Source organism: Sinocyclocheilus anshuiensis, unplaced genomic scaffold (genome assembly GCF_001515605.1).
Source record: "Sinocyclocheilus anshuiensis isolate Anshui unplaced genomic scaffold, SAMN03320099.WGS_v1.1 scaffold3329, whole genome shotgun sequence".
Taxonomy (NCBI): domain Eukaryota; kingdom Metazoa; phylum Chordata; class Actinopteri; order Cypriniformes; family Cyprinidae; genus Sinocyclocheilus; species Sinocyclocheilus anshuiensis.
Window position 1 is genome coordinate 109,714 of NW_015557070.1, and position 12,595 is coordinate 122,308.

General features: G+C 40.2%; 1 protein-coding gene across 1 annotated transcript in view; it reads left to right on the forward strand.

The window, feature by feature from the left end:
- The first annotated feature begins 2,202 nt into the window (after positions 1–2,202).
- Positions 2,203–12,595, forward strand: part of LOC107676713 (uncharacterized) — a 16,483-nt gene continuing 6,090 nt past the window's right edge. The window contains exons 1-3 of the mRNA XM_016471357.1: positions 2,203–2,382; positions 6,571–6,892; positions 6,965–7,178. Of these exons, the coding sequence (XP_016326843.1) occupies positions 2,346–2,382; positions 6,571–6,892; positions 6,965–7,178 (573 nt within the window). The 5' untranslated portion in view covers positions 2,203–2,345. The remainder of the gene's footprint in view (positions 2,383–6,570; positions 6,893–6,964; positions 7,179–12,595) is intronic.

Genomic DNA, 12,595 nt, shown 5'->3' on the forward strand with positions numbered 1-12,595 from the left:
CTCTCTCTCTCTCTCTCTCTCTCTCTCGCTCTCTCTCTCTCGCTCTCTATCTCTCTCGCTCTCTCTCTCTCTCTCAATGGATTCTTGCGGCGGAGAGGAAACGCTCGCGCACACGCGCCCCTCCTCTCCGGTTTCCTCGCGCTCTCGTTGTTTTATTCTTGCTGCAGTTTCCCGTTTTCCCCGGTTGAGCACGAAGCGCTTTTAGCGTGTGACTCGGGGACAGGAACCGAACGCAAGATTGCGTCTGGCTAAGAGTGTATTTTTATGGCGACCGGGAAACGCCAGCATGTGACGAGCCAATAATGAGTTTGGAGAAAAACAGACGCGACTTTAGAAGCTGAAAGGCCGAGTGTGCTGGAAACCTGCGCGGATCCGCTCATACAGACATGTCGACACGAGGAGTCGACCAGAGCATAATTATTGATTATGTGGTTCATATGCGGTACAGTTTGTTCCTGCTGGATTTGTTCCAGTGGAAAACGAAGCCGAGGCGCGTCTGTGGCGTTTGCGCGACATCTGGCGGCCACATGATGCCACGACACGAACATAATACAGTCTCACATGCGCTTCATGAATTCTGTGTTCATGATTGTTCTTAGTTTAGGAGTAAGCGGGCATCTCAGTTACAGGCAGCCATGTGTGATGGACTCACACTCACTTAAAACTGACCCCACTTCAGATCTCTTAAGATGAAATCACCTGTGTCCTGTCTAAACGACTACCGTCCCATAGCACTGACTCCAATCATGATGAAGTGCTTTGAGAGGTTAGTCATGCACAACATCAAAACCAGCCTCCCCAACACACTCGATCCGCTCCAGTTTGCATACCGTCCAAACCGCTCTACAGACGATGCAATTTCCTCCACCCTCCACCTGGCTCTTACCCACCTAGAAAATAAAGACTCCTATGTTAGAATGCTGTTCATCGACTTCAGCTCAGCATTCAACACAATAATCCCACAACAGCTCATCAATAAACTAAACCTGCTGGGCCTTAGCAATTCCCTCTGTAATTGGATCCTGGACTTTCTATCTGGAAGACCTCAGTCAGTCCGTGTCGGCCACAACACCTCGAGCACTACCACACTGATCACAGGTGCCCCACAAGGCTGTGTGCTCAGCCCGCTGCTCTTCACGCTGCTGACCCACGACTGCACTGCCAAGTTCAGCTCCAACCACATCATCAAATTCGTGGATGACACAACAGTGGTAGGTCTCATCAGCAACAGCGATGAAACGCACAACAGAGAGGAAGTGGCAAAGCTGGCTGAATGGTGTGGCACTAACAACCTGTCCCTCAATGAAACTGGACTTACTCTAAACACTCCAGAAACTGACTTTCTATAAATAAACACTGAGAAATATTCACTGCAGCAAAAAGTGTGACAACAACAATTTCTAGAATAGCCTTTGTTGTTGTGATGCATGTCGAATCTCACTGAGGCCACATAACTGGAGTTCTGGAGCTGAATCTCTTGAACAACTCACAAAAAGAGTATAATGTATATAAGTTATACAGTTATATCTTCTGGTTAACAATTGGTGTGCTTAATTTGTAGTGGTATGTGTTGTATAAAAGCAATAAGTCATGCATTCTTTTCTTTTTAATGTGGCAATTCCAGTTTGTAATTACAATGTCAAGTAATATTGATAATAAAAGCTAATATTGTGCGTCAGAACAGTAGCTCTGGTTTACTGTCACAAGCCTAATGCTGATATCAAGTGTCATCAAAACTAATTCAGGTGCCTCTGAACTAAACTCTGAACTCTAAACTCCCATCAGTTCAAATGCTGGGCATGTGTCTGTGTCTAGGCTTAAATAAACTTTTAATGAAATGAAATCAAATTGATGAATACACAGGAAAAGCTCAACTGGATCAGTGTGTGTATAAAAACACAGAAGGATTCACTCTAAATTTGAAGTTTTGGCGAGTCCACTGTAATGAAAGAGTGTTTTGGTACACAGACTGACATATATATCGCTCTATAGAGTAGTTATGACGGTCAGGGGCTCTTATTTCGTTCCCCACAGCTTGTCTGTGGCAGAGAGCCAGAAATGTGTATTTGCAAGATGTTACAGTAGATTTACTCATTTGTTCCTTGCATCAGCTGTTTACGTGAAGCTCTGCTCGCAGCCTGCAGTTACATCACGAAACTTTGATTGTGGAACTTTTTCTTTTCTTCAGCCAATAAAAGACCAGTTCTATTTGTTGACCCAAAAGAACCGCCACAATTGGTTGTGTCCGAGCGTCCCACCTCTGTGTCCCGCGGGAGAGACACTAAACTAAAGACTCGTCTAAGTTGGGTGATGGTCAGACAGACTCTGGCAGAGATATTGTGAGGATGGAAGCAGGACGCCTCTGTATTGAGCGAGCAGTGGGTGAGTTATCTGAGAGATACTGGTAATTGGTCTTACTGGGGTCATGACATGCCTTTATTATTTTAATACGTTCATTGAGTTTTTGCACATAAAACAGTCATATATTTGCAAAAACTATGATTTTCAACCCTCGTCCTGAGCCTGTGAGTTTTAGAGCTGCGTCTCATTAAAGGTTTGTCAGCAAACAGCCGCTGTTATGATTGGCTAACATCACTGCACAGGGGAAATATCCACAGTCCCGCTGTCGCCTGCGTGTAATAACCGTATGTCAGGGGCCTCATGGAGGGCCGCTGTCTGCAGAGTAAGAAATCTGATTCGAGATAAATATGTTTTGACCAGACAAAACTGCATGCACTATATCTCTACTCAGCTCGTCCTGATGCTACAGTATGAAGTACACATGAATATTAATGCAAATACATGTGTGATTTAAAACAGACAGTCAGATCTGGGGTGGGGGTCACAGCAGCCACTACAGCGCTTATGTTTTATTTATTTTTTCCTGTTTATTCGAAACATTCCCAAACGCATTATCATGAAATATCTTGATTGTCACCTTTATAGATTATGTTGATCTTTAGTGGGCGATGGTCAAATTAACCTAATAATATAGTCTATTAACTATGCACAATAACCTGTTTACTTAATGAACAGATATGGGTGTCATGCCATAACATTTTTAATACGACTGACTTCATATTTAATATGAATTTAACATTGAAAGTTAATGTGAATAAAAACATGGCAAGTTAGGCTACTAATCATAACACTTTCATTACAGAACGAGAGCATTTACATGATCAAAGAACATTTTCACTGACAGTCTAGTTCAAAAACTCCCATTAAAATCCCTGAAGCTGTTTACACTGTGAAATTAATATCTGACAGATTCATACACACATTTGCACTTTGTTGACCAGTGTTGCTAACTATGTTTCAGGGGAAGTTGCTAAAGGAAGGTCGATTTGTTGCTAAAAGTTACTAAATGACATTGTGACGTCATTGCACGGTGACATTATTACGTAATTATGACGCAAAATTACATTAAATTAGATTTGTTCATAAAATAATATAACGTAGGCTAATATAATATTAAAATATAACGGTCTTTTTAAATACAACATTGAATTATTGAACACTTGCACATTTTTGAACAATTACAATTTAAGTTTTTTTATTCGCTAGTAAACTAGTAAAACTACACATTCTCAACAATTATAGCTTTAAGCAGTGTATCAGCAGTTAGTTCGTATTAAAATAGGGCACAATCTACTATGAAGGAATTTTCCATATTGACTTTTCACAGGTTTTGTTTACCTGCATTTTAAATTACGCATTGCATTTTGTGTTTTCGGGTTACAGGGTTACAATAGATATCAGATAATGTCCTGGAAAATAACTAGTACCTTTTCCATTTTTCTAGATATTTTTCTTACAGTGAACTAACTTATCAACAATCACAGGAAGCTACTAACAAGGTGTATCATAAATGAGCAATTATTCAAATATTCAATTATTATTATTAAATTAAACAATTGCTAATAGCAGCTAATTTAATTCATGATGTGTGTACTGCTAGGCATCTTTGGTTTCCTCGTTTTGTGTGATTTAGATAAAAAATGTGTGCCTTTTTATCGTTTGAGTCACTTATCAAAAGTTGCTAAAAAGTTGCCAAATAAAATTTTTAAATAGCTACATTTGTTGCTAGGTGCTTTTGGAAGAAAAGGTTGCTAGGGTAGTGTGAAAAAAATTGCCAGGTTGGCAACACTGGTGCTGACTCATCTGAACGCCTCTGATTGGTCATTGCATTGAAAGCTCAACAGAATCGTGTGTGATTGGTTATGAATGATTACAGGCGTCAGTGCTGGTTAAACTCATGGCATTAACAGCCCACAAGATGGAGTATTGCATTACAGCAGACCAGTGGTGTGGATGTGCTGCTCTGGTCCATGAAACACCTCACAAACTATCCAAATGTTACACCACACATGAGACGAGCTTGCAAATCAAGCTGTAATATGGTGATTATATTTCTAGTAAATGTAGGCTCCCTGCTGTTCTTATATGTGATCCTTTGGAAATGAAAGCTGATGCAATACAGGCTAGTGGTGGTCTGAATCAGGTGTGTTAAAGCTGCAGTCCGTAACTTTTGGCGCTCTAGCGGTTAATAAGCAGAACTGCGTGCGTCTTGCGGAAGAACATTGTAGCCGGAGCTACTTCTCTCTGTTTATGTCTATGGCGCACCTACCCGAACCAGTCTAAAATAGTCCGAATATAAACACTTATTATAGGTGTACTGTAGTGATTCAGGACAAGCCAAAAACACGGTTTGGAAAATGGATTCATGGTGTGCTCGCTTATTATATGTTGTAATTTTGAACACAAAAAAAGTTTTAAATAAGTGAGACATGCTAAATACGCATAGCATTGGTACACGAGGACTGGAATTGAGAACCACTGGTCTAAAGCAGGGCCCCGAGATCTGCTTTCCTGCAGAGTTTAGCTCCAACCTGGATTAAACACACCTACCTGCAACCTTCGAGTGATCCTGAAGACCTTGATGAGCTTGTTCAGGTGTGCTTGATTAGGGTTGGAGCAGAACTCTGCAGGAAGGTGGATCTCGAGGTCCAGAGTTGAGGAGCTCTGGTCTAAAGCAGTGGTTTTCTGGAGTCCCCAGGCCTGCTCATTTTGTATGTCTCCCTCGTCTAACAGCTCATTAGTGGAGAATGCAAGAGCTGAATCGGCTGATGAGGGAGTCAGACAAAAAGTGCAGGGCTGCGAAGCCTCCAGGACAGGTTTGAAAACCGCTGCCTTAGCTACATTTTTGTTTTTAGATTTTGAAGAAAGTAGCTAATGCCTGCTGGTTACGTCACTTAAAAAGTCTTGTGTATAGGCCTACATGTCATCATGTGCTGACTACAAACACAAATAAAGAGAACGACAAACAGCTAAATAGTGGTGTGATAACACATATTTAATTTTATCCATGTTATAGTTCATCCGCAACAACATTGTGAACTTTTATAAAGAGACGTACAGATACATTTGGCCATCAACTCATCATTATGCAAAATCACAAGCAGGTTTTCTGTATGAAAGACTCGTGACTGGGAGATCAATGTGCTGCTTTCTCTTTTCTCCCCAGTACAATAGTAAGAATGTTTGAGTACAATACAACTCCGTTCTTTTAATTTGATGTATAGTGACGGGGCACATGTAACATTTTTACATGTGCATTTTTATGACGTGGTAGTTTGTCCCCAAACCTGCTCACTCTTCTGCTACACACTCATAAGCATATAAGCTTTCCTTCACAAAAAGAGTACATACTTTTAGGGTGTAGTATAAGAATTGGGATGCAGCTGGGTTTCAGCAAATGCTCTTTTGCAACTTACAGTATGTCTTTATAGGACAATGACCTCTTATATGTGAAAAGATCAAAGACAGCTGCAATCCTCATTAGGGCTGTCAAAATGGCTGAAAAACTAAATTCGAATTTTCTACTTAAATATCAAAATTCGAATTATATTCGAATTTAAAATTCATAATTTCAGTTAGGGTGAAGAAAAGCTTTTGGCTTCTGAGGCCACAAGAGGGCGCATCTAAATGCACGTTTATTCAAAGCATAAGATAACATGACTATCTGTGAAAAAAAGTGCATAATGTTTAAAATAATGTTTATAAACCAATTATAATTAAGTTGCTTAACTATAAACAAAACAGCATCATTCGTTTTTTTTTTTGACAGCCCTAATCCTCATGACCCCTTTAACCTGATTTGATGAGGTTCTCAGAGACAAACTCTTGAAATCATTGTCGGAATAGCTTGGTTCACTTCATTCTGGTGCAGAAGTATTTAAACAAACACATTATAATGCAACGACACTCACATCGTCATCGCATCTCGTGCGCCGCTGATAAGCTGCCTCCTTAACGCACACCTAAAATTCAAGTGCAACATTTTTGCATTCGAATGTGGATTCTTATTTTAAATTTGACGAATATTCTAAATTCGTTTTTTTTTTTGACAGCCCTAATCCTCATGACCCCTTTAACCTGATTTTATGAGGTTCTCAGAGACAAACTCTTGAAATCATTGTCGGAATAGCTTGGTTCACTTCATTCTGGTGCAGAAGTATTTCGAGTAGATCTTGAGTTCATGTTGATAACAGTTGTTCTCGTCTGCAGCTCGTTTCATCATCATGGCAAACACCTCGGCTCTGAGTCTGAACTCCAGCGTCACTGGGTGGCGTCGTCCGCTGTGGTACCAGTATGAAGTGTGTGCAGAAGCTCCTCATTGGTTCATCTTCTACTTTGGAGTCAAAGTATTGAACCTGGTTGCAGGCGTTCCCCTGAACGCACTGGTGTTGTGGCAGATTCTGAGGAAGAAGAGCGAAGGCTCAACATCCGATGTCTTCATTTTTAACCTCTCTATCCTGGATGCCTATTTCGGCCTCATGACGCCGGTGGATATGGTCAACCGGCTGTACTTCAACAACGCGTCCGTCTGGTACTCTCAGCGTTTCGCCTACGGACTCAAAGACGTGACTCCGTTGTTTCTCACCTGTATTTGTCTGGACAGGTACATCGCTGTGGTCCATCCCATCCTCTTCACCGGGACCCGTGACACTCGCATCCGGATCGGCGTCTCGGTGCTGGTGTGGGGACTCATCCTAACCTACTCTCTGACCAAATGCATCTTAGGCATCCTGAGCGTGAGCGAGGTCTTCAGCGGCATCATCCTCTCGGCCTTCTTCATCATGGTGTTCTGCAACCTCTCCATCATCTGGTGTTGTGTTTGTGTCAGATAACCTGATTCTTTTACTTCTCACAGATTAGATACCAGCTTTCCAGATGCATAATTAAGAACATTAACGAGTCACCAATTAAGACGTTAATTAAAATGCCTGGGGATTAATTAAGAACGGACTGAGGTGACGCAGATGGTATGAGCTTGTATGTGTGTAACTAGATGATGCTACGAGATTAATTAACATGAAAAACATTTACTGTGAGCTTGTGTTGTCATTGATCTCGGACTGCTAGAGCTGGTTTAATGACCAGAGCAAAAAAAGACAAGAAATATCAATAGTTGCTGTATTTTTGATGCATAAAGGAACTCCAAAAATGATATACTTACTTGTCTGTGTTCACTTATTCTTGGCTAATCCAGTGGATCCCAAACGGTGATTTGTGACCCAAGCATGGGCCTCAGATCCATTGTGATGGGACACTTGACAAATAATACAATAAAACTAACCATATATAATCATTATGACAGCAAGAAAGTCAAGTCAAGTCAAGTCAAGTCTGCTTTATTGTAAAGGGAGGGAATTCAACAGATAAATCTACATGGACAGGTTGTGTGACGCTTCGTCTTCAAACACTATGAACAAAACTACAAAAAAAGTCAGAAAATACAGCCCAGACAACATTAAATACATACATACATTTTCTCTCAGTCAGGATGAAGATGGTTTGAGTTGAACACACTGTTTGTCCAGTGAACTACTCACTGCGGAGAGAATAAAACCGTTTGGCAACCAAAACCACTTTCCTATGAAGCTCATGATGATAATTCTGTATCTCACTGGGCCTGTTCAGGGTCTACGCACTGTAAGATTAATAGATTTCAATGTTCACTTTTGTAAATCCCTGCATTGTGTTGACTCTGTCTTGACTTTATAAAAAACCAGTTGAGAAGCACTGATTTAACGAAGCGCTCATCATTAGCATGCTGACTTTATGAAACTGAGCTGGTTGTTGTGTTTTCTGTGTGTCGTGTTTCCCCAGACATCTCATGTTTGCCTCTTTCTTAGCTGCTCATTCGTAACGTTAGATCCTCGTGACTCTTTTCTGATTGATCGTCAGACTCTGGGAAGATCGGGCTACAGCGAACGGAGCCAAACTTCCCTCTATTCTCCTCACTGTTGTGTTTCTGTCTGATTCTTTTATTTCTCAGATTAGATACCAGCTTTCCAGATGCATAATTATGAACATTAACTAATCACTAATTAAGATGTTAATTAAAATGCCTGGGGATTAATTAAGAACGGACTGAGGTGACGCAGATGGTACGAGCTTGTATTTGTGTAACTAGATGATGCTACGAGATTAATTAACATGAAAAACATTTACAGTAAATGGTCACGTGAGCTTGTGTTGTTGTCATTGATCTCAGCTAGATATGATTACATTAGGACACAAAATATGAATATTAGCTAGATGTGTGATACATAAAAGAACTCCATAATTAACATACTTACATGTCTGTGTTCACTTATTCTTCCCTTCTGAACTATAGCAGCTGCATGTTTGTAAATACTCTGAAATACTCTGATTTATCTTCTGATTTAACACCGGTTGGCAGAAAGCTCTATAAACAAGTTTATGAAAAAATCATTAAAACATTCCCAAAACCCAATGGCTTTACATGAAAGGAACTCAAAAGTATGTAAATGAGCACATGAATACTGCCTCAGAATGAAAGTCTCCTCTCACAATTGTGTATATAGTTATTTCTTCCATTACTTTAAACAGCTCTGATTAAATTGATTAGCGCCGGGTAACTCTGGTGCAGATCTCTTGTAACGTAACCCGGATAGCGGTCAAAGAACTCCGGAGCTGGACAGCTGAGGCTCGTCTCCGCTTCATCAGGTGCTGAGACGAGTGGAATCAGTTTAGCATGAGAGTAATCTATTTCAAAGCCCTCAAAAATAAGCCCCACCCCCCCAGGCGCCAAGTCCCGCCTCCAGAAGTCCGAACACCTTTTGGGTCGCCAGCGCCAGCTGTCGGTAGTCGCCCTTATATAAAACTCCCCTTTCACTCAGCATCTGTGAAGTGGAGCAGCACAACGTCCCACCAGTCCTTGTTTAAGACTCATCCACAGGCGACTGGTTTTGGGTGCGGGAAGGGGCACTTTTACTGCTTTATAAAGTAAGCAGCACAGCACAACAGTTCATGTGCTGGTCGTCGCCTAATTAGGACCCGAAGTAGATAAATATCACGTGTGCTTTTTAAAACAGTCTGCGACAACAGCTGGAAACTCTGTATATTCATGCAGTGTGCGCATGCCAAAAGAGTAAATCAGATCAGAAGCTTGTGACATATAAACGCGCATATCAACCCGATCACTTTATTTAACGTTCATGTAAACACTACATTCGGATTCGTCAATCAGAATGAATTCATTCCAATGGAAGCAAAAAGTGTCCATGTAAACGTACCTATTGAGACACTTGAAATGTGTTGAAATGTCTTCTTTTGTGTTCCACAGAATAAGGAAAGTCCAACATAAAGGCGAGTAAATAATAACAGAAAGATCAACTCTGGTTGAATTGTCCCTTCAATGCATATACACCAGTGCTCAAACGTTTGGGGTCGGTGTTATTGTAGAAGCCCGTCCACACGGAGATGTGTACATTTTGTATCGTATCAGTGTTTAGTCCAGACGGATCCGGCGTTTTGGGAGCCTGAAACCGGGTCCCCGAGTGGATAAATCTGAAAACTAAACCCTTGCGTTTCCGTGTGTTCAGCCAATCCATATATTTTGTGAAACGATGATGTCATCACCCCACATCTTGACACTAGTCCAACACCACTACGTCACATAACAGCAACAACAACAACAACGGCGGACTACATGCTGCAGAAGCTACTGAGCCTATTAGCTTTACTAAAGCAAAAATGTTTGTATACAGTGCTCAAGGTTTATGCGTATTCTCCAAGTCTTCTTCTCTGCTTTTAAGGCCCCGATATACTTCAGGCGAAATCGCAGAACGAACTGATGTGACGTCATTTCGAACAAAATCCAGCCAAAACGAAGTTCGTTTTGAGAGTTCGAAACTGCTTGCCAAAGCTAACTTTACGGAAAAGTTCGTTCTGGCTGCAAGACACCTTCGTGCTACCATTGGTCCGTGACGATTACGTCATAGGAGGTGTGCGCTGAGGCTCCGCCTTCTTCGACACGAAACTCTTCTCTGGGTTCGTTTCGTCTGTCGAGTCCGCGGAGCTGAGATGTTCGCACAGCGGACAGCCGCTTCATAGTAGCAAATAAAGTTGTGCTTCTGATGAAATGAGACACTGTTTTTCATGTTTAATACTGCTGCTTGCTTTAAGCAATATATTGAATAAAGTGCCATGTAAATACACGTGACTTCACGGGAGTGCTAATTTGCAGAGCTTGTGCAAACATACCCATGTTGCTATGATCAGAATTTTATTAAAAAATGCTTGCTGTTCTCTCCATTTTTGTTGTGTTTATTTTGTTACTGAGAGGAAAGCGCGCAGCACATATTTACATATTCATCTAAATGCCGCTTTCAGCAGTGTTGGGATATTCACAAGCACAAAACTTATTTTTATCCCTAACCAAGGAATGAAAAAATAACTTCAGCATCAGTATATCGGGCCTTTTACACGTTTTGAGTCAGTTTCAGTGGTTTCGTGTGTACGCAAATAATTCTTGAGACGACGCCGTGTTTATGGAATATTTTTTTAGAACGAGGATAAAAAAAGTTTGGATAGGGAAAATGCTCTGGCTTTGTGTCGATGTGGCCTTAGTGTGTTTTAAAGAAAAATACAATAAAAATGTGAAATATTATTGCAATTTCAAACAGCTGTTTTCTATGTGAATCTCTGTTAAACTGTAATTTATTTCTGTGATGTGCAGCTGTATTTTCAGCATCATTACTCCAGTCTTCAGTGTCACATGATCTTCAGAAATCACTCTAATATGCTGATTTGCTGCTCGAGAAACATTTCTGATTATCATCAGTGTTGAATAAAATGTGATACTTAATTTTTTACATTTTGGAGTAAGTTTTTTTTTCTTCAATAAATTCATGCTTTTTTTTTCATAAAGGCTGCATTAAATGGATCAAAAGTAACAGTAGAGACATTTATAATGCTACAAAAGATTTATATTTCAAATAAATGCTGTTCTTTTGAACTTTCTATTCATCTGTGAATCCTGAAAAATAAAATGCATCACAGTTTCCACAAACTTTTCACCATAACATGATGTTCAACACAGAGTTTTCTGCACCTTCCTCCAGAGCGGACGCGCAGTGACTCTCATCAGAGGAGGAATAATCACAGTCCTTCGATTGCAGAGAAAAGCTAAATAATTTGCGAGAAAATCTGAACATTTCGGAGAGAGATCATGCTCACCGGACGTCCGCGTGACAAACTCATCAGCATCAGGTCCGGTGAAGCCGGAAGCGCCGCCTGCTGGCCGGAAGCGGAACTGCGCTGTGATCTGCGTGTCGTCCAGCAGGTGGCGCCAGATCTTCCTCTCCTTTAATACGAAAATCTCTTCCTGTTCAAACCAAACACTCAGTAATAAAGCGAGTGGCTGCCGTGTTCTGTTCTCATGTAAACATGTGTAGTGTTGCTTTAACAGACAATAATAAAATAACTTAATTCAGTCACTGAAATAGACATAATGGTCTTTCTGTTCACAATTATGCAGCTCTTGTTTGTGTGAGTTATTATTATTAATAGCGAGTAAGGTGACTCATTAGTTGCTGGTGTTTGTCTGAACCGGTCTGATCCGGTCAAAACCACAGCAAACACACCCAGGAGTGAATCACACACTGCCCAATCTCTCTCTCTTTGTTTTCAGTTCAATTCAATTTAAATAGCTTTATTGGCATGACAAAAATAAATTTTGTATTGCCAAAGCATGAACACAAAAAAGAAAATGGTTTATAAATTCTGAACATTTATTTATATATTATAACTAATATGTAATATGTAACTAAAAAGGAAATGCCGTATATACACACAGATACGTATAGGAAGATAAATAAATAAATAAATAAAATTAAATAAATACGATAAAAAATAATTATATAAATCTCTAAGTCAGCTGTAATTGTGCTTCATTGGCTTAACAAATGTTACAATCACATTGTCAAAGCACTTACCCATTAGTTTCATACAAATAACAACATACTGTATACGGCTACAGATGCAGTGTAACTCATAACTTGTTGCAAAATGTGTGAAATGTCTCTAACAAACTAAATTTAGCTTCAGGTTGAGATGTGAAAACTCTTCTCAAAATGTTATTTTCTGTCTCAGATGAAGCCTTGAGCTGATTTAGAAGATCACACAAACACACACACACACACACACATACATATATATACAGTTGTGCACATAAGTTTACATACCCCTTGCAGAATATGAAAAATGTTCAAAAATAAGA